At 39.5% G+C, this 23,372-nt stretch overlaps 1 protein-coding gene across 2 annotated transcripts in view; it reads left to right on the top strand.

Moving 5' to 3' along the window:
• Positions 1-23,372, top strand: part of PPP4R4 (protein phosphatase 4 regulatory subunit 4) — a 69,086-nt gene that overhangs the window by 15,867 nt on the left and 29,847 nt on the right. The window contains exons 3-6 of one of the 2 annotated variants that reach the window (XM_030482997.1): positions 6,369-6,471; positions 19,576-19,723; positions 20,411-20,484; positions 22,225-22,331. In XM_030482997.1, the coding sequence (XP_030338857.1) occupies positions 6,369-6,471; positions 19,576-19,723; positions 20,411-20,484; positions 22,225-22,331 (432 nt within the window). Of the gene's footprint in view, positions 1-6,368; positions 6,472-18,280; positions 18,342-19,575; positions 19,724-20,410; positions 20,485-22,224; positions 22,332-23,372 lie in introns of those variants that run through there. The other variant, XM_030482998.1, reaches the window with a different exon arrangement.

Below are 23,372 nucleotides of genomic sequence, written 5' to 3'. Positions count from 1 at the left end.
GCTAAATCTAGGTTTTCCATTCTTACTTTAATTGCGCTGGAAGTTTCAATGTGTAGTGGTGCATGTTCAGATATGCACTAAGAGCAGATTAATTTCTTCTTTTTTAATATGTAGATCATGTAGATTTTATTCAGATGTGCTGTAAAATGACCATGGGCACATATATCTGAAGTAGAAGATCAGGATGAGAAAGTGGTTTTGAAAATTAGGTTTTAATAGAAGGGTTACAACATCAATTGCGAAGAGGTGTTCATATTGTGATATTATCAGGACTTCTGGCTTCTTGAAAATGGTTATTAATCACATGCTACATTTTCAGATTCATTTTCTTCTGTCTTATTTTCAGCAAAATTATAGCAGCCTGAAAATAAAATTTCTTCTCTTTATTTGCTCTGGCTAGACAGGCAACAAAGGAAGGGAGAGAAGAGCTGAAAGACAAAGCTGCTTAACGATGCTTTGGCTCCATCATGGTCTTGGACTTAGTTACAGTCTGGTTAATATCTCTATTCTAGAATCTTGCCTATTATCATAAATGTCATGTACTTGAAGGCTTGCATATATAAATGTTATATAGTGCATTAGTACATAGATAAAAAGGACATTAACTTCTAGGACAATTTAAATTGGTTTTCATGTTGTTACATATGCTGCCCGGCTAACTGTGGTCTTTAAAAGGTGTTCTGACAGTGAAGAAATTACAGCGTATAGTTTAGGAGCCCCAATATTGTATTTGAAAACATGAGATTGGTTATAGTGTACAAAAGAGTTAATATGATACATAGATATGTAATTATGTATATGTGCGTGTCTAAATGAGTAATCTTCTTAAAATTCTTGTACTAGCTTTCTTTGAGAAACCTCTTTTTTTTTAGCAGTTACTGTACAATGCCAGAAATGTAAGCAGTTTGAGCCATCAGATATCTGATTTAAAAAAAATTATCCTAAGTATCTTGTGTATCTTCACTTTTTCAAATCCTAGGAAAAATTATCAGGTAAAGCATCGTTTTGATTCCAGTTACTTTTGTTTGTCATTTGCAACATGGCAGAGGATAATATGCAAACAATTTTGTACAGCACTTAGTCTATAAAGTCTCCCTTGTAATATATAGCTTCAAGGCTGTGTTAATATTTGCACAGCTCAAGCTTCTCAGGCTTTGGTCAACTGAGGCTTTTAAAGGAAGTTATTTTAATGAAGTGACAGAACCTTCCATGGGACTGAGTCTGTTTATAGTATACTTATAACAATGTATGTCAAATAGATGTTCAGACACTCCTGTTATATAATTTGTTTACAGAAGCATAAATGTAAGCATACATAACACAAAATAAAATAAAAGTAACTGCTTTACACCAGTGTTAGGAAAGGATTATACTTTTACAGAAAATACCAGATTTTGTTTTATCAAAGGAGTATTCCCCTTAAAATAAAATGAAAATTAGTCTTAAAATCACATATATTTGTTATTTCAAGACTTTTTTTTACTCTCTAGAGTTTGTTCATGTCGTGATTGAACCCAGCACAGTTCCTCTTTTTGTTATAAACCCCCCTGAAATTATGTAAAGACAAAATTAAAAATAAAACTTGTAAAAATGCTAGTTTTTACTTAAGAAGAATAGTATATAGAAAGCAGTTTAATAAATTTAAGTCTGTGTCTACCCATCTGTATAACAAAGATTGCTATGTCAAAATCTTTACAATGAAATGAAGAAGGTTCTCTGAGGAAGTCTTATGGGACAAGCACTTTTATGTTATTGACAGAAATATTTATCTGGATTTCTAGTTTGCCTTGGCAACCAGTATATTGTACAGGAGAAGAAAAATCCTGAAAGGAGAATTGATATTGAATCATTCTGAATAGGCTAAATCCTGTCAGATACTGAACTTTTATACAAATAGGAAATTGAGTTTAGGATTTAAGAATCACGGGCGAAGAATAGTTTAGGTGGTTTGGGACCTCTGGAGGTTATTTGGTCCAATGCCCTGCTCAAAGCAGGGCAAACTTCCAAGCCTAATGTAATTTAGTGTTAGATCAGGTTGCTGAAGACATTGTCAGAGGAGCTTTGAATGTCTCCAAGGATTCCGCAACCTCTGAAACCCTTTTCAATGTTTGATAATGCTCTTTGTGAATTTCTTTATTCTAATACCTAATTAGTTATTGACTACCTTATTCAATTTTTATCTTGTTATTCTAATCCCTCACTTACTGAAGTTGGTAAATTTTTACTTCTTTTATCAACAAATGTAGATTTAGGCCAGCAGAGAACATTTTGGCATCTTGCACTGACAATAATGTCACTTAGGGGTGTTAAGTTGACATTGTAATCCCTTGCAGCCATCCATCAGAACTACTTCGTTTGTAAAACTAAGTTATACAAAGCACAGATTTCAGTGGTTGATTCGAGAATTGCTATTTAGCAAATAATTTTTTGCTGAACTAATACAGTTAACCACATTTTAAAGAAAAGTCAGTTCATAAACACAGTGCTTTAGTTAGAGCTTGGTTAAACGTTGTACTTCAGTCTTTTTTCCAATTCTGTATTCTGCTCCTGTTACTGTGTTTTTCAGGCTAGTGCAAGTAGAGTAGAGAGAGATGTAAATCTATCTTCTCTTTTTCAGATTCCTTAGTGGTAATATTCTATTGGGGAACATTCAGTGACTAATCTTCTTTCTTCATGCTGTAGGAGCTGTAGACCTTCATTCCCTTTCCAGATACAAATGCTCCTAATTGAGCACCCAGGGACTTTTAAAAGTTTTTTTGTTCTAATTTTGCAGAATCTGATTTTTAAAATGCTTTTAAAATTAAATTGATTTTTTAAGCATACATTTTAAGTAGTTAGTTATTTTAAAGATAAGAAATCTTATGGTCAGCCCTGAGCTTGCTGGAAGTTGGTAAACCTGGAAATACCTATCCTGAATATAATCATAGTATAGTTGTAGGAAGAGACCTCTGGAGATCATCTAGCTCACCTCCTTGCTCAAAGCAGTGCCTGTTATGGCAATGTATTCACCTGCCATTGCCACAAGGATGCATTGATGGCTTCTGTCGGCTTGATGCCCACTGGGACCTCCAGGTCCTTTCCTGCCAAGCTACTTTCCAGATGGCTGGCCACCAACCTGTACTGGTGCATGAAGTTATTCATTCTCAGCTGCAGGACTTGTATTTCCCACGATTGACCTTTGTAAGAGTTTGTTTCACCAGCTACTTGAGGCATCACAACCATCTGATCTATCAACCCCTCAACCTGGTTTTGTGTCACCCACATGCAGAGGGTGCACTCTGCCCCATCACCTGGGTCATAAATGAAAACATTAAACAGTATTGCCTGAGTGTAGACTCCTGAGGTAAAGCACTCATGGCTGGCTTCCAGCTGGCAGCCTTGCCACTGATCGCAACCCTTTAAGCTCGATAGTTCAGCCAGTTTTCAGTCCATATCACTATCCATTTATCTGGTTTGTACTTCATCAATTTATCTATGAGGATATTATGGGACGCAGTGTCAAAAGCCTTGCTAAAATAAGTTGAACCACTTCCACCGTCCAAGCCAGTCGTCTCATTGTAGAAGGCTGTCAAGTTGGGTGGTCAGGCAGGTTTTCCCCTTCACAAATCCAGGCTGACGACTCCCAGGCACTTTTTGTCCTTTGTATGTTTGTAAATGATTTCTAGGAGGATTTGTTCGAAGTCTCAAGGCACTCCCAAATATAACACAGACTTCATTTTGTGAGGGTAGAAAAAAGTAAAACCAAATGTAAGGGCTAGAGGGAGAGGCTTATTGCTATGCTTACACTTGAGAAATACCAGCTCTTCAATGAGCTGTGTAGTTAAACCAGCTCTGGTGCTGCTGGCTGGCAGTGAGCAATTGGTGTTGCAGAGGCAGTAAGTGGTAGGACAGAAGCGTTCAGGCATGAGAGCTTCCCCCCGGTTGAGGATTCCCAGTATTATAAAGTCACTGGGATCTCCTGTAGGATGAACTCAGAGGATGAGTCCTGAAGTTTTATATTTAAATGATATTATCTATATGCATTTTGCTAGCACAAAAGAGGTTGAGCAAGATTGCTTCTAAGTATAGGGCCCTGTTGAGTTCTATAGTTAGCGCAGTTAATAAAGGAATAGCATCTTCATTACATTGAGCTTACTGTGACTCTAAAGAAAAGATTTAGCATTTATTTTAATACATTTATTAGTACAAAATTGTCTAAATCTGAGCATCTAGCAATAATTCACTATAATCCTGAATTATTTAATATGTAAAGAAAATCTATGATGCAGCTCCCTTGGTAGATATAGAACAAAAATATTCCAGAGTTGGAAAATTACAGGCTGTGTAGGTGTTGAAATGCCTCCTGCTTCACTTTCTTAATTGGCAGCAAGCCAGGTACTAAGCATTTCTGGTTTAAAGGGAAATGCTCTCCTTTGCTTTACATTTCTGATGGATAAAGGTTGTGTTTTGTTTGCGTTTTTTTAGCAGTTAGGATTTCTTCTACTTTGATACAAAATGAATAAAATTTTCAATTAAATAGCTTCTCCAAGTTACCTTGACCTTTTGCATTATTGCTGGATAATACAAATGTATGCATTTTTTCCTTGCAAGTTTGTCATAAGGAGTTGTGGGCCTCATCCATATTGTGACCCTTTTCTACTCTGGGAGCTTTAGATTTCTCAGTTTTACTTTAAAGCTTTGTTGGAATTAGTATGTGATACTCAGAGAAATCTGCCATAAGCATGAAAGGCTTTAATATTCATGGCTTTAAATTAGGTAATAAAATGGTTTTGAATAATGCAAAAATATTGCAAGCTGTAAATAAATCAGTTGTTAAACATTAATTTAAGTCCATTTTCAGTAGCTGACAGAATACTGTCCTTTCACTGAGTTTAGATGTTACTGGGAGATATGTTTTTGTTGAGAGCTCATACATGTTTACCAAGTAAGATTGAAGGGTTGATACTATTAAGATCAGTCTGAAAATCTGTACTCTCCTCCATTCTTGCTGTTTTGAATGGCATTAAAAAGCGCTTTGGTGTAGCTTTGTCCTGTCAAAACTTGTCAACTTTCTTGTGTTTACAGACAACAATTAAAAATATGGAGGGGTGTATATGGTAACTAGCCAGAACATTGGTTCCTAATATTTCTTCAGAATCATAGAATCATAGGATGGTTAGGGTTGGAAAAGACCTTAAGATCATCTCGTTCCAACCCCCCTGCCATGGACAGGGACACCTTCCGCTAGACCAGGTTGCCCAAGGTACTGTCCAACGTGGCCTTCACATTAGCTTAATCTTACATCAGGAGCAGTCTTATCAGAGGATTAAAAAACCACTGTATCTATAATTTCATTTGACCTTCTGAAAGCCATGAATGTTGCAGATGATGTAGAGCATTAATGGAATGTGTAAAGATGCTGCAGAAGGGCTTTGTGTTTTAACCATTAGTTCCCTAATGTACTTTGGAGGCAAAACAAAACTAGAAGGTGGTTGTGCAAATCTGTTGTCCTGTGATCAATTTATGTACCTAGTCCCCTTCTTGAGCTCATATGTTTCACTAAGAAAACTTGGAATCATGATGGGATGTGGAGTGATATATGGAAGTATTTTAACGTGTTTACTGTGAATTTCTTTTGAAATTATGTGTATAATCATATTGTACATTTAATTGTCATGTCACACTAAGAAAAATGCTTGCATGGATACAGTCGAGCTTTGTGTGCTTATTTAAAAATGAACTGCTTAGCTGCTTTAACAAATCTGAATTTGTTTAGCAAAATGGATTTTATGCATGTAAACAGGAAAAAGAATGTGTTGATATTTAGTTTTTTCTTTAAGCTTCACATCCAGAGCCTTTCTCTTTCTTATTTGGTTCTAGGAGTTTATCCACTTAAGTAGTTTTTGTCTTCACTTCATGCCTTTTCTTCATAGCTGCCTACTGTTTCCCTCCCATTCTGCCTTTTTTTTTTTGTTACTTTAGTTTTTTCAATTGTGGGATACCATTGAGAAAGATAGGATGAGGAGAAAGATACAAGATCTGTAATCTAACCATGTTTTTGCACCCTTCTTTAATCATGTTTGTCAATGTACATCTGATTATACATCTGACTGTTTTCTCTACAAAAAGGAAAAAATGGTAGATTTCTGTTAAAATGTTGTATGTCGAGTGTAAATGGTACATAACAGCTTTTATGATAGATATATTTTTTAATGTTGTTTTCTACTACATACTATACAAAAAAAAAAGTAATGCCTCTCCAGTTATTTGAATAACCTGGGTAATGTGTTTGGTTTTTGTTGTGGTTTTTTTTTTTTTTTCTTTAATGAAAGCTATGAGCTTGTAACCATTGTAGAGATTAATGTGTTGTATGTGTATATTTTTGTAAGTTCTGGCCAGGATATCCAAGGAACAAGTGTGGTGGCAAATCTTCCGGTCCTGATGCGACAAAGTCCTGCAGAAACACTTCGTCGGGTCTTACCAAAAATCAGAGTAAGTTGTGTGTAACGAAGTTTGAATGTATCTGTTCCTGCCAGTATAAGTATCATAGAATCATAGAATAGTTAACATAGAATAGTAGGTTAACAAAGGTAAAAAAATGCCAATTTACTGCAAACTCCATCTCTAGGAGAGGTATGTCCAGTTGATCATCTTCCACATTAATTCACTGAATTTCTGAAGTATTGCAGGCATTAAATCTTTTTTTTGGGGGGAAAAAAAATTACAACAGGAAAAGAATGCAGAATTTATACTATTTACATATTCTAAGAATTTACCAGTGTTTTGACAGCTTTTTGAGAACCAGCCAATCGCAATGGTTCTTGTCAAAATTTTATTTTGAAATCATTGAACTGTGTTCCTAATTTTATGGACAGACTCAGTGTCCCCATGCAGGTAAGTTTGACATCTTCAGTAGTGTGACTCAGTCATGATTTTACCAGGACACTTTGTAGATTTTTTTTTTCCATATACTTTAAAGTTCTTTCCCTTTTAAATACAATTTGCCAACAGGATCATTATTTTATTTTGCAAACAACTAATTCTTAAGATTTTTTACATCACTTCAGAAAGGCGGAAAGAGTTTAACTCGTCCTTTCTATCGCAAGCACTTCAGGGTTGGGAGAAGAAGTCTTCTGTAGTAGCTGCTGTGAGTTTTCTTGCTATATCTGTATCAGATTCTCATTGCCAGGTGTAAGACGGTATATAATTATATTAGTAACAAAGGTGAGATGGCTGAGTCACATGCTTACGTTATAGAGTTTTCTATCTACCAAGGAAGTGATTACTAAATAGCAATGTGAGCCCATGCGAAAATGATACTTATTCCAGTAAATTCTCATTTATATTTCATTGTTTTCTTTGTTGAAGTTTTAAAGAACTGAATTGCATCTTTTGTTGAAGAGCTGTATGGACATATATCTCTCAGCTTTTTTAGAATTTTTTCTTTCTACTTTTCAGGCAGCTACCTTAACATTGTATTAATAAAAGAATTCCAGAAAAAATATCATATTATGAAAAAATGGTGTATTTCTTACTTCTTGTTGAATTGGTCTTAAGCTGAATCCTCCCTCTGTCCCCTAATCTTAAGAAAGAGGGTGCTCAAGGGACATTTCAGAATTTATGAATAACTGATTTAATGACTTATGTTCTGCTCTTTTGTTATGAATTTATTGACTGAAAGATATGTATGTAGTCTTCAACATGATTACTTAGCAAATATTCTTCTGTAGGATATTTACATGCAAGCCCTACTGTAGAGGAGTCTTAGGTTCCATTTGGTAGATGTACTCGGTAATATTCTGTACACTGATAGATATGTGGGCTACACAGCTGAAAAGGACATGTGGGTCATCATGGACACCAAGTTGAACATGAGCTAGATGTGTGTCCCTGTGACAGAGCATCCTAGGCTGCATTAAACAAAAGATTGTCAGCAGCTCGAGGACAGTGATCCTTTCCCTCTACTCCTCCTTCAACTCTGCTACACGTGGAGTGTCCAGTTCTGAGCTCCCCAGTACCAGAGGCACATGGACATACTGAAGAGACTACAATGAAGGGCCCTGAAAAGGATTAAGGGACTGGAGCATCTCTCCTATAAGGAAAGGCTGAGAGGGCTGAGACTGCTCAGCCTGCAGAAGAGAAGCCTTGGAGAGGATCTTATCAATGTATATAAATACCTGAAGGGAGCATGCAAAGAAGATAGAACCAGGTTCTTCTTAGTGGTGCCCAGTGACAGGACCATAGGCTATGGGCAGAAACTGAAACACAGGAGGTTCCCTCTGGACATCAGGAAACACTTTTTCACTGTAAGGGTGACCGAGCACTGGCACAGGTTGCCCAGAGAGGATGTTGTCTCCCTCCTTGGAGGTATTTAAAAACTGTCTTGGACACGTTCTGGCTCTAGGTGTCCCTGCTTGAGCAGGGGGATTGGACAAAATGACCTCCAGAGGACCCTTCCAGCCTCAAGCATTCTATGATTCTGTGAATATCAGATATCACCTTTCAGCTTTTTATTATTTCCTGATACTTTTGTGATCCCAAATAGGAATACAGTTTTTGATTCTAGTCTTAGGTCTTTTATATATTGATAGAAAAAAAATTTTAAGAGGATGATCATTAGCATGATGAGGGCCTAGGGCCTGGAAAATATTTGTATAGTTAGAGTTGGAGTTCAGTGTGTTTAGATCAGGCAGTACTTAATTACTTTGTAAAAATATCTTCCTGCAAACTGTTGAAGGACATTCAACTGAAAACAGCATATGAAGAAAGAAGAGTTAGAAACTGAGGACAGAACTATTAGAAATTAAGCAAGCAATTGTAATAATAACTGAGAAAAGTAGTGTGTTTTTCATCTTGCAGTGTCATTTAAATCCAAACTGAATGCCTTCCTAGATGATAAATTAGATGAAACTTAAGTTAATGGGCTTAAGGCAGAGGTAAAGGACTGAAATATAATGAGGTCAGTTTAAATCTAAGTGTTCCTTTCAGGTTTAAACTTTATAAATTGAAACTTTCTGGAATGTATGTGAGTTAAATTTCTTTCTGTGGCTGTAAAGGAGGTTCTTCAGTGGTGCTCTGTTATCTCATAATTATTTAATCTGTAATAAATGAACGGTCTGTTGTAACCATGTTCACTGCACTTTTAACTGCAAAATCATTAACTTCACCTTTTTTTTTCTGTTGTTTTGTCTTATCCTTGTTTTTATTGGAGGAGTAGTCCTGACCATTAAATGGAAACTGTTATAGTCTATAAAGACATAATGGAACTCAACTGCGATTATAGTTTTTCAAATATAGTCTGGCATTGCAGGAAAATAAGCTGGCTTAAATTACTGCACTTGGTTTTCACTTCTGTAGATTGGGAAAAATAATTTGTAAATTCAAATTTGCACATGAAACTTTTTCATAGAATCATGGAATCGTAACAACCGAAACAACTCTTTGATTCTATGAAAAATGAGTTGTATGGTAGTTTCAGGGTGCTGTTTATCTGTGTCGTGGTTTGAGCCCAGCCGGTAACTCAGAACCACACAGCCGCTCGCTCACTCCCCCCCTTCCTCCCCCCGCTCCCGGAGGGATGGGGAGGAGAATCGGAAGAATGTAACTCCCACGGGTTGAGATAAGATCAGTCCCGCAACTAAGGTATAATACAAACCACTACTGCTACCACCAGTGATAATAATGATTAGTGAAATAACAAGGGGAGAGGATACAATTGCTCACCACCCGCCGACCGATACCGAGCCCGACCCGAGCAGTGATCTGGGCCTTCCGGGTAACTCCCCCCGGTTTATATACTGGGCATGACGTGCTGTGGTATGGAATACCCCTTTGGCTAGTTTGGGTCAGGTGTCCTGTCTCTGCTTCCTCCCGGCTTCCCCTCCTCCCTGGCAAAGCATGAGACTGAGAAAGTCCTTGGTTGGAATAAACATTACTTAGCAACAACTAAAAACATCGGTGTTATCAGCGTTGTTCCCAGGCTGAAAGTTAAAAAACACAGCACTGCACCAGCTACTAAGAAGGAGAAAAATGACTGCTGTAGCTGAACCCAGGACAGTATCCACCCCTTATTCCATACCATTCACGTCATGCTCAGATCCCACATCTCTCAACACACCATCACCCCTGTCCCATATATACACATATATATACACCCACACCCACACACAGAGAAAGATATCATTCCCTAGTCCATGGACCAATCCCTGTAAAATTGCTGGACTCATCCAGTCCATGATGTCAGGCTCCATCTCTTGTAATAGTCTTTCAGGGCAGGAGGGACGGTATGTAGTCTTGGGTTGTTGCCTGCTGATGATACCGCCAAACTCGTCTGGTCACTGCTGAGCTCGTCTGGTTTGCTCAAAATTCATTCTTTGTTGAGGTGATGATCGGAGGGAAGTCAGGGTCAATTGCTGGCGACCTGAAGATATCTAGCTGGTGGGCTGTAAAAGTGTTATAGAGCAGGCAACAGCATACAATTGAGTTCATTGGCTGTTTTCCCCCAAAATCAAATCCCCTTGAGGTACACATCGGACTTCCCCATCTTCCCGCATTACCCACCAAGTATATCCAGGTCCCTGAGCAAAAGCAACCCCACGAGTGGGTTTGCCTTTACCTGAAGCAGGAATAACCCAGACTGTCTTCCCCAACAAATTCTTTATGTGCACCACAGGAACTTTATCCCCCTCTACAGTACGTAAAAGTTCTGATTGGGCTGGGCCAGCCCTGTTGGCAGATCCCCTACTGTTGACCAACCAGGTGGCTTTCGGTAAATATGTATCCCAGTGTTTGAAAGTCCCACCACCCATTGCTCTCAGTGTAGTTTTTAACAGCCCATTGTACTGTTCGATTTTCCCAGAGGCTGGTGCATGGTAGGGGATGTGATATACCCACTCAATGCCATGCTCTTTGGCCCAAGTGTCTATGAGGTTGTTCCGGAAATGAGTCCCATTGTCTGACTCAATTCTCTCTGGGGTGCTGTGTCGCCACAAGACTTGTTTCTCAAGGCCCAGGATAGTGTTCCGGGCAGTGGCGTGGGGCACAGCGTATGTTTCCAGCCAGCTGGTGATTGCTTCCACCATGGTAAGCACATAGCGCTTGCCTTGGCGGGTTGGTGGGAGTGTGATATAGTCAATCTGCCAGGCCTCCCCATACTTGTACTTCAGCCATCGTCCTCCATACCAGAGAGGCTTTAACCGCTTGGCTTGCTTAATTGCAGCACATGTTTCACATTCGTGAATAACCTGGGCAATAGTGTCCATCATTAAGTCCACCCCTCGATCACGAGCCCATCTATATGTTGCATCTCTGCCTTGATGGCCTGAGGTGTCATGGGCCCACCGGGCTAAAAATAATTCACCCTTATGTTGCCAATCCAAGTCCATCTGAGCCACTTTAATCTTAGCAGCTTTATCCACTTGCTGGTTATTCTGGTGTTCCTCAGTGGCCCGACTCTTGGGTACATGAGCATCTACGTGGCGTACCTTCACCACCAGGTTCTGCACCCGAGCAGCAATATCTTGCCACAATGCAGCAGCCCAGATGGGTTTACTTCTGCGTTGCCAGTTGCTCTGCTTCCATTGCTGCAACCACCCCCACAGGGCATTTGCCACCATCCATGAGTCAGTATAGAGATAAAGTACTGGCCATTTTTCTCGTTCAGCAATGTCCAAGGCCAGCTGGATGGCTTTCACCTCTGCAAACTGACTCGATTCACCCTCTCCCTCAGCAGTTTCTGCAACTTGTTGCAGGGGACTCCACACAGCTGCCTTCCATCTCCGATGCTTTCCCACAATACGGCAGGACCCATCAGTAAACAAGGCATATTGCTTTTCACTCTCTGACAGTTCATTATATGGTGGGGCCTCTTCAGCACGCGTCACCTCCTCTTCTGGTGACATCCCAAAATCTTTGCCCTCTGGCCAGTCCATGATGACTTCTAGAATTCCTGGACGACTGGGATTTCCTATTCGAGCTCGTTGTGTAATTAGTGCGGCCCACTTCCTCCATGTAGCATCAGTTGCATGATGTGTAGAGGAGACCCTGCCTTTGAACATCCAGCCCAGCACAGGCAACCGGGGTGCCAGGAGGAGCTGCGCTTCAGTTCCGATCACTTCTGAGGCAGCTCGAACCCCTTCATAGGCTGCCAGTATCTCTTTTTCAGTGGGAGTATAGCTGGCCTCGGATCCTTTATATCCCCAACTCCAAAAGCCGAGGGGTCGACCTCGAGTCTCCCCTGGAGCTTTCTGCCAGAGGCTCCAGGTAGGACCATTCTCCCCAGCTGCGGTATAGAGCACATTTTTCACATCTGGCCCGGCCCGGACTGGTCCAAGGGCTACTGCATGAACTATTTCTCGTTTAATTTGTTCAAATGCATTGGCAATGTCAATTGTGGCATACCACTTGGCTGCCTTTGACTCCAGTTCATATTGAAGTTCTAACATGTCCGGTATGGCAGCACTCAATGGTGGTGTGACTTCGTTCAGGCCACGATAGTCTACTGTTAATCTCCACTCTCCATTAGACTTTTGCACTGGCCATATGGGGCTATTAAAGGGTGAGCGGGTCCTGCTGATCACTCCTTTGCTCTCCAGTCTGCGGATCAGCTTATGGATGGGAATCAAGGAGTCTCGGTTGGTGCGATATTGCCGCCGGTGCACTGTTGTGGTCGCAATTGGCACTTGTTGTTCTTCGACCTTCAGCAACCCCACAACAGAAGGATCCTCTGAGAGACCGGGTAAGGTGTACAGCTGCTTAATTTCCTCTGTCTGCAAGGCAGCGATACCAAAAGCCCATCTATACCCTTTTGGGTCTTTGAAGTACCCTCTCCTGAGATAGTCTATGCCAAGGATGCATGGAGCCCCTGGACCAGTTACAATGGGGTGCTTTTGCCACTTCCTCCCAGTCAGGCTGATTTCGTCTTCCAGCATAGTTAACGCTTGGGATCCTCCTGTCACTCCAGAAATATAAATGGGTTTCACCCCTTGACACCTTGATGGCATCAGAGTACACTGTGCACCGGTATCTACTAGAGCCTTATACTTCTGTGGGACTGATGTGCCAGGCCATCTGATCCACACAGTCCAGTAAACCCGATTATCCCTCTCCTCCACCTGGCTGGAGGCAGGGCCCCTCTAATAGTGATCATAAAATTCTCCATTTCTGTCTTGTAGAAAGGGATTAGTATTCCTTATCACAGGAGCTGGAGTAAAATCAGCTCTTTCACTCCATCTGGGAAACTGCTCACCAGAGACTGGAGCAGCAGCTTTCCTGGGAGGATCATCGTTGACCATTGTTCTCCTCTTCAGTTCACGCACCCGTTGCTCCAGAGCTGAAGTAGGTTTTCCATCCCACTTTCTCATGTCTTCTCCGTGATCCCGCAGGTAAAACCATAGGGTGGCCCGTGGCGTGTACCTCCTATATTTTCTTTCTCAAGCAGTAGGGCGCCTTCTGTTAATAGCTGAGACATGGGTTGGTACGTGTGGGGAGCTGGATAGATCGGATAAATCGTCTCTCAATTGTTTGAACTCCTGGGACAGTTTTTCCACAGCTGAAATGATGGAAGGGGTGAGATTGTCTTCAAACTCTCGGAGTTGACGAATCAGGCAATCCACTGTTGGTGATATTCCGTCATTCCAGGTCATTGATGCCAATGTGTGGGCATATGATGATGGCGCACTCCGTGTAAGTTTCCGCCACATGGGTTGTGTACATTCGACTTCATCTGAATCTACGGATGTGTTCCTGGCATCCGGCCTACGATAGATCATCTCTATAATGGCTGATTCCCTCAGGGACTGGATGCCTTTCTCTATCGTGGTCTGGTTGGCTGAGCGACTCGTAATATTGTCTTTGTAGGGAAACCTTTCCTTCACAGCTGCCAGGAGCCGCCTCCAAAGACTGAGGGCTCGCTTCTCTCTTGCAATCGCTTTGTCAATTCCTCCTTCCTTAGCAAGTGATCCCAACTGCTTGGCTTCCCTACCTTCTAGTTCGTGACCGTCGGCCCCATTGTCCCAGCATCGGAGCAACCAGGTGACAATGTGCTCCCCTGGAAGACGGGTGAAATCTTTTCGCATATTCCGCAGTTCGGTTGAGGTCCGGGGTCGAGAAGTGACCTCTTCTTCTTCTTCCTCTTCCTCTGACCCACATAGTAGTAACTCTTGTTCAGATGCTGTTGCATGTAGTAATGGCATTGGGTCTTCATCTTTCTTCGCTTCACGGGTTGCTCTTTGTGCCTCTCGTCTGCTTTTGCTTACAGGGGCAACAGACATTGTCACAAACTGGACATTTGGTTTAGCTGCAGTGTTTGTCACTGTGGTTGGAGTGGCTGCAGTGTCTGCCACTAGGATTGGAGTGGTTGCAATGTCTATTTCTGGGGTTGGTGCAGCTGTTGTGCTTGGGAGTTGAGTAACACCAACAGCTGCATTGTCTGTTGCTGTCGGGGTTTGAGTACCTACTGTGCTTGTCACTGGGGTTGGTGTAGCTGCGGTGCTTGGAGTAGCTATATTGTCTGTTGCTGTCGGGGTTTGAGTAGCTACTGTGCTTGTCACTGGGGTTGGTGTAGCTGCGGTGCTTGGAGTAGCCACGTTGTCTGTTGCTGTCAGGGTTTGAGTAGCTGTTGTGCTTGTCACTGGGGTTGGTGTAACTGCTGTACTTGGAGTAGCTGTGTTGTCTGTTGTGGTCAGGGTCTGAGTAGCTGCTGTGCTTGTAGTTGGCATAGCTGCGTTGTCTGTTGCTTTGCCATCAGATCCAGAGACATTTTTTTTTCCCTTTGAAGGTGCTGGATAGTGTTGAGCAGGGCTCTGTAGGCATAGGCCAAGCCCCAGCACGTTGCCAAGATTTGTCCCTCTCTGGTATAACCAGGACGACAGCACACCTCGTTTAAGTGTTTTACTAGTTTTTCCGGATGTTGCACTTGTTCAGTGGTGAAGTTCCAAAGCACTGGAGGGGCCCACTGGCCTAGATACTTGCCCATACTATCCCACGCACCCTGCCACTCATAACTGTCCAGCCTCAGGGAAAATCTCTTGGTGGTCCTCCTATATCGTCGTCTAATCCTAGACCAGATTCGAACCTGATACTGCTGAATTTTTGAGATTAAACGAAATAGGACGTTTCTACGACGGGATGGCCGTGGGTAAAACACACTCCGTATGTTTGCCAACATGCTGATCCCCAGCACAATCAGCAGGCAGGTTTCAAGGGTACTCAAAGGCCATCTAAAACCTTCAGAACTCTCAACTGCTGTTGCAAATAGGCTGGTGGGGGAACGAGGGGTGAAAGAGAATGCTTCCTTTGTAAGTTTACCCTCCGAGGAGAAAAAAAAAGATATGCAATTGCTAAAATATTTCATTATATACCTCCCAATGTATAGAGGTGATGGCCACGCTGGAAGCACAAACCAGACCAGTTTCATGATCAATGAGTCTATTGTATTACAAGTCATTACCATGAAGTACAGTGAAACAAGAACCTTAGCCCAGGCCCCCCAGCCGATAAACGCTAAAACAGCAAATAGTGGCTGTAAGTAAGGTACAACATGCTGAAACTCTGAGATCAAACGCAACAAGTCTGAGAGCCAAATAATCACCATTGTGACGAGTAGTAGCAATGAATGCTTATCACAAATATGATTAAACACACTCTGGTCAGATCTGTCGTTATCTCAACCTTCCGTGCCCCACGTTGGGTGCCAAAAAGAACTGTCATGGTTTGAGCCCAGCCGGTAACTCAGAACCACACAGCCGCTCGCTCACTCCCCCCCTTCCTCCCCCCGCTCCCGGAGGGATGGGGAGGAGAATCGGAAGAATGTAGCTCCCACGGGTTGAGATAAGAGCAGTCCCGCAACTAAGGTATAACACAAAACCACTACTGCTACCACCAGTGATAATAATGATTAGTGAAATAACAAGGGGAGAGGATACAATTGCTCACCACCCGCCGACCGATACCGAGCCCGACCCGAGCAGTGATCTGGGCCTTCCGGGTAACTCCCCCCGGTTTATATACTGGGCATGACGTGCTGTGGTATGGAATACCCCTTTGGCTAGTTTGGGTCAGGTGTCCTGTCTCTGCTTCCTCCCGGCTTCCCCTCCTCCCTGGCAAAGCATGAGACTGAGAAAGTCCTTGGTTGGAATAAACATTACTTAGCAACAACTAAAAACATCGGTGTTATCAGCGTTGTTCCCAGGCTGAAAGTTAAAAAACACAGCACTGCACCAGCTACTAAGAAGGAGAAAAATGACTGCTATAGCTGAACCCAGGACAATCTGAAAGTGTTGTCGCCATATAACTGGTAGGGAAACCAGTGTATTTGTTCAGGGTACTTGCAGAAACCTAAGGCAAAAATAAATACTGCTTTTATAAAAGCTGAGGATAAAACAGCCAGAGGAAGAAATACATGCAGGGAATGTTGTGTCTGGATACATTACAAATTTTTATTTCACTTGTGAGTAATTGATAAACCTGGTTACTTTTATAAGGAAATATAGAAATTAATATATGCAAATTGCGTATCATTCCTTAAAACCTAAGTAAATTGAAATGATATCAAAGACCCTTTGTATATCTAACATAAGTGGTTTAGGTCCGAGATGAGAGAAATCAAACATATTATATGTCAATAAACATGCCAGATCTAAGTAATGATTAAATTGTGCATCAGTGTTTTGGTTGTGCTAATAAAACAAATACATTGTATATCATTTAGATGTTAATGTAAGAATGAGATTATGAAATATTTTTTAGAATTCTGTAATTATAATGAAGTGGTATCCCTGTATGGGTTCTTTTGCATAGAGATCCTCACTCTGGATTTCTGCATGCACCTCCTCATGAACCTTGGAAGTCATTGAAATGCGGATTTAGGGAAAACTTAGACATTCTCATCAGCATTTCTTCTTGTGCACCAAATATCTCTTTTCGAATGATATTACTAGTCTTTTGCCTGTTATCCATCTTTGAGCACCACCACTGGAAGAAGTGAAGGTAGATTGCAGGTGTCTGATTAACTACTAAGAGACTTTTCCAAATGCTATGATTGCAGAAAACTGGAGTTACTCTTGTTGGTGTCTACATCTAGCCTTACTCAGTGCTATTTGATTAGTTCCAAACTCATTTTCATGGTTACTTAATTTTCCTACTATAGCAGTCTTCCCTTGAAAGCTTTTATTTTTCCCTAGGTGATTTTATAGTTTAAGAAGAGGTGGGGCGATTTCAATCCTGTCTTATACCTAATATTTATTTTAAGGTCCATCCTTATTGTATCTCTGAGTTTCTGTAATCTCCATTATTTCTGTGTCTTTCTAGTCCTAAAGGAAGATTTTTGTTATACCAACACAGTTACTAAAACAATTAACTATGTTTCTGCTTGCAGCATTCTTTCAAGAGAATTCTGTTGCTGCAGGACATAAAGTGCATTAAACTAGAGGCGAATTTTCTGTTTTCCAGTTAATGGAGTAAGCCAGGTCTTCTAAATTTTGCAGGTTTGGTTGCCTGAGTTTAACTTGTAGACGTAAGAATAGTTCAAGAACATGGTAATACCCTCAAATTCTGTTAAATATGCTTGTCTGAATAAGACAGGAAAAGCTGTTTTCCTCTGGAGTGAAAATCCATGGAGGATCCATGTATGGAAAAATAACATTACTTTCTAAATAAATTTATATTAAGTAAATTTAAGTCACTTGGGTTCAGTGAAATTCGAATGAGGAGACCCATATATTTGCATATGTGGAACTGTACATTTCTGAGTGCAAGCATCAATGCAGGCAGGTGTGTAAGCAATCTAGAAATTTACATTTCAATGTCTCCTGAGGTCCATGAGGAGGCACATCCAGAGAATGTGTTCTCAAACATGATTATCCAGATTTGTGTGGATCTGTGGAGGAGACTGTGGAAACTTTATTTGATGGTAAGTAACCCTGTTTGCATTGCGTACAAAGTGAATACATACATAAAATTGAATTCAGCTCCATTATGTTCTGGTCTGCAGTGGTGTCTTAGTATCTACAGTGTGTAAATAGCTCTTTTAGTTATTTTGGGTATGGTTTTTTGAACAAGTGTAAACCAGAATCCCAGAACAGTGTGATTGTATTTTGATCCCAGAAATATTCAAATTACAAAATTGGTAGGAGTCCTTATTCTTGGCTGTGACTGTTGTAATAATAATGGAGGAACAAGGACAGAGTAGGCTGTGGAGATAACAAGAGGGTGGTTTCCATGGCTATTGAATGCAAATATTTTATCACACTTTGATTGGTAAGCTGTGCAGTGCTGCTTCTTTTTTTCATTTGGGAGAGCAGGGATACAGAGAATGCTTTTACAAATAAACATATGTGGCTGTACATGAAGACAGCTGTTGAGAGGTAAGTAATGGTTCTCTTTGAAATCAGATAATCTAAAAGTTATGCATTTGCACACGCAAACTGGTTGACATTTCCGTAGTGAAAACTTCTTTTTGTTTTACTTTAAAGTGAAGTTACTACGTTTCTCAGATGTTCTCTGCAAACTGTTTTCTCAACAAAATTCCTCTGCTGTGTAATACTTAGGTTCATAATGAATGTTTTCTTAATCCGGTCTAGGTTATTTTTTTAAAAAAATTAAAATACCAGTTTATCTTTGATTTTTGATATGTGATCTGAGAAAATGCTGTTCATTTCAGCACGTTAGAAACAGAAACAAACCCACATATATAAAGTGCTATATAGGAAGTCTGGGCTTTAAACTCTTACTAAATTTGGAATCAATTGTAAAATGAATGTAATGCTGTAGTAGTACAATAATGCAATTTATTTTTCCATGGGCGAGACACGTTTAGACAAGTAAATAAATGTTCACCTAGCTGATAGGTATGTACATACTTAAAATGAATGCTATGTCACAGATTGCATCCTGCAAGCTCTTTGGCATGTACATAGATCTGAATTGAAATTTCCTTTTTGTTTCATTCAAAAATTTAGTAATATTTCATTCCCTTATTGTATTTGTTTAACTTCTGAACTGATGCTCTTAAAGACAGCCTGATTAATTATATTCTTATATGGTTAAAGCTAAGTACTAGCAAAAGCTGAGTTACCTAGGTAAGTATTCTAGTATATATTGCTTTATTCTTAAGACTACATGTATATATGTGTATATATATACACACACACAAACACACACATTTTTGTGTTCTGTATCAGTTGGTGAGGGACAAAATTTGAATTTCCTTCCACTACTTTCATATCTCTCACTGGATGAATAAAAGATTTCTTTTTAATCCTTTCTTTTTAATTCTTTTAATGTGCATAGACAGCAGAATTGCAATTGTTAGCTGGTCTATTTTTAGCTCTCATTTTTTACAGTAGAAAAACCCACACATATGCATTGTTGAAGCTGAAAGTCACTAAAAATATTACAATTTATTTTTCTTTAAAGTTTCTGTCAGAGATTTTAATATCTCCAAGTAATTACTGTTAAGAGGAAATACTTTTACAGCCAATTTTGTAGGTTACCCAGGTTGTTGTATATTCACTCTTAAAACTGAATGCACAAATTTGAGTGTTCTTCCAGTACATTTTTGCCTTATGTTCTAAATTGATATAATTTTGAATTATACAGGAGGTGCTGCATGTTGCAGGAGTGGAAATGCAGTTAACAGCTGCTGTTTCATTTTTGACTGTTTTGCAAGAGGAGTTGGTGTCCATTCATACGTACTCCCACTCCTTCCTACACATCATTCTCCAAAACCTGGAACACAGAGATGCAGGTCAGGGCTGTACAGCTATACTGATGACTGATCTCTTCTGTATGTTTTGTTTCCTTAGTGGCCATACAATCATGTGTAAAGCAGTGAGTGCAATCACTGTCACTTTGTATCTAGACTTGCATGAATGAAAAGATTTTTGCATGCTGACTACTTACATACTGATATTTAAATGTAATTCTGATTGAAACAAACAAAAATCCTTTGTCTGGAGGACTAAATCCTAGTTGCTATTGTGTCCGAGCTTCTGCTGAAGTACCAGGATTTTGTAGCTGAGAAAATGGAGGGAGGATGTTTGAAGTTTCTTCTGTGATGATTAGTTTTACTTAATGTCTTTGACACTATTTTGAGGAAACAAAGGAAAAAAAAGCCTCTTAGAAAACTAGAAAGTTTCGGTGGGCATAAGAAAAGAATGTGATACTAAATGAGGGAAATAATCTTTTCAAAACAAAGAGAATAATTTTTCTTGTACAGGAATCAAAAAGATCAAAGAAATGGGGACAGAATTTGCTTCTCGCCTATGCTACTTCTTATTTTGAAGTTTTAAATATTTAATTCAGTGGCTTTTAGATACATAGGTCCTTGAAGAGGTGCATGTAAAAAGTAATAATTAATTTTGTAAAACTGATATGTGTTTTGTTATACTCATTATATGTACAACATAACATTTAACCCATTTCATTGTAACAGGTGTCAGCAACGCATGGCTAGAAACTCTTCTCGCTGTAATAGAAGCTTTACCAAAAGAGACTATCAGACATGAGGTAGCAATATTTTCAAGCTTATGCTAACAATAAATCAATAATATTTTGTAAGATTTTATTTCCCTGCAAATTTCATTCTTGAGTTAAACCTAAAAAGCACCTTTGAGGTGGATTGGTTCAGGGAAGAGGCAAAAGGAGATACTAAGTCACAAAATGAGCAAGGCTATTTTTGTCATCTTTCTGTGAGCATTTCAGCTCTGGCAGCGTTAGTCACCTTTTCCATAGAGTTGTAGAATCACAGAATGGTTTGGGTTGGAAGGGACCTTAAAGAAAGGTCAGTAACACAGTTTTACAGATGCCATTTAAAGATGGTGGAGTTTCTCCCCTGATTTGTCTCTAGGAACACATGTGTAAGTTTCCACAAAGATTTGCTTTGGGAAGATCACAGCTGGAAAAAGTATTGATTCAGGAGCTATACAGAAACCTAAATCTGAAAAGGGGCCTTTCATGTTACTTGAAGAATATTTGCGTGTGGCAGGGGGTTGGAACTAGATGATCTTTAAGGCCCCTTCCAACCCAAACCATTCTGTGATTTTTGTATCAGAAAACATGGAATATTCTAGATTTTTTTTGTTTGGATGTTTGGTGGTTTTTTTTTGTAAGTAAAAACTATAGGACTATCATAGACTCCAGGGATATAAAGAAAGGTGTGTGTGTCAGACCAGAGGTCAGCCTGACCCAGTATCCTGTCTCTGGCAATGGCCACTTCATGGGAGAGACTGTGTCTAGGTCAGTGATTGGAGTTAGTATTACTAAACGTGGTGTGTTTGCTGTCATAGTTCAAAGACCAAACAAGTAATATACAGTTTTTAGATAACTAACGGCATATTTCTTTATGCAGTATTATAGGTAGAAGCATGTCTTATGTACTAATTCTAGTTTGGGTGATCTGTTTATCCTTAGAGTGGTAAGATTCTCTCACCTCAAAATTTCAGCCGGTATTTTAGAATAATGGTGGACTTTCCTACCCTGTATATTATCCTTTTGTGAAGCCCTGCAAAAGAGATTGAGTGAGGAACTGTGGCAGACAACATGAGATACATTTATGTAATGTTCCTCTTGGTCTGGCACCTGGATTTCTGTGATTATTTCTGCGCAAAAAATAATATAGCTAAAGGCCTTTCTTAGCTTGTTTCTGGCACCATAGAGGTGATCCAACAACTGATGGCAGAGCTTTCATAAAGATGCAGTTTTTCTGCATCTGTGTGGAAATGAAACCTCTTCCCTACAAATCCCCAAAGTATGCATAATGAGGGGGATCATTGCCTCAAAACTTTACATCTAAGGAAGTGTTTCCTGGGAAAACTTATAGAAAGAACCTCAGAGAGGCTTCCTTTACCTTTCTCTGTATATTTTTTTTCTTGTGCAGGAATATATTTAACAACTTTCGTGAAAATTACCAGCTAATAGCTATAAATATTCATATACAACATAGCCTCAAAATAAAGACACAAGTAGACAGATGTAAAACTGTGTCTGTGATGTGAATCAGAAACTGCTATTTGGGCCAAGATTTGGGTTTAATATGCTATAATTAGCACTGAATATTAAATATGGGTTTCCAATAGGCTGTTAAGACATAGTACATAGGCAGCATTATTGTTAGTACTGATTAATTCCATGAAAGGGGTAGATGACATCTGGGATATTTTTTTCTAGACTTTTTTTTTTTAAAGAGGAATACATTATTTACTGCTCACATTTATTCTGTTCATATTTCTTCTTTTTTCTTTCATATAGATCCTGAATCCACTAGTTTCCAAAGCACAGCTTTCTCAATCACTTCAGTCCCGCCTAGTTAGTTGTAAAATCATGGGAAAATTAGCTAGCAAATTTGAAGCTCATATGTAAGTAGACTGTACATATATTTTCATTTCACAGTATATACCGGTATTTCTTTGTTAATGGGCAAAAATTACTACAAGAAAAGTAGATTTTACTGCAAAAATTAAATGCTTTCTTTTTACAGATCCCTTTATCTGGATATTAATAATAAAAATACGTTCACTATGTAACTAGGCTATTCAGACTTGGTGATGTTCATCAGTTTATAACTTCAGTTTTTATGTTCTTCCAGAGGTTCACATGGGTCCATTGTCATGCCATTCTTCCATATTGTTTTTCTTACTAGGAAATAAGCCAAACAGTGAATTTCTCTGCAATTTACAGGGACAAACAACATCACCTTAGACTTTCTTGTCATAAAGAGAAGAATCCTGTTCCTAACTTCTGTTTTGCCTAACCAAATTCAACATGTAGATATATATATTTTTTTCTATCGCTAATTATATGGAGATGTATCAGGAGCCACTGATATTATCCAATTCTTAGATTCAGTGTCTGAGAGGTGCAGAAGAGGGAAGCAATGATGAAAGTAAATCTGACCAAAGCTGGTATGGTACATTCCTTGGACAGCTTGTCCAGTCTTAGGATAGTGGGACCATATCACCAAATGTGTTTTCTATCCAGGTAGTTGGCCACATGTGAGTTTGAATTACAAAAGAAATCCACTGAGGGCTACGAAATGCACAGAAACCATGTCTATTTGAGGATTTGCTCTCTAATAATGATTTTGATTTGCTCTAAAATGCAAAAATTCAGCATAACAGAAAAGGTGAACCACAGGACCATATGACAAGACATTTAGGAATAAATTTCTTTAAATTATGATTTTTTTTTTCAATAAAAAGAACTAGAAGCAGCCAAAAGGAAGCTGTCTGCACCTTGATTTGCCATGTAGAATACACTTGTTGGACACACAAAAGTTAATGAGCATGGTAAAGTAGTATTTTTTGATACTATTACAAAAGCCTTCAAATCTTTATTTTCAGTTTGTAGGATTCTGGCAGAATTGCTTTTATTTAATTGATGTTACATTCTTATGAAAA

The sequence above is a fragment of the Strigops habroptila genome, chromosome 4, assembly GCF_004027225.2.
Source record: "Strigops habroptila isolate Jane chromosome 4, bStrHab1.2.pri, whole genome shotgun sequence".
Taxonomy (NCBI): domain Eukaryota; kingdom Metazoa; phylum Chordata; class Aves; order Psittaciformes; family Psittacidae; genus Strigops; species Strigops habroptila.
Note: the sequence above shows the minus strand (reverse complement) of the source record. Positions and strands in the feature narration are given on the sequence as shown.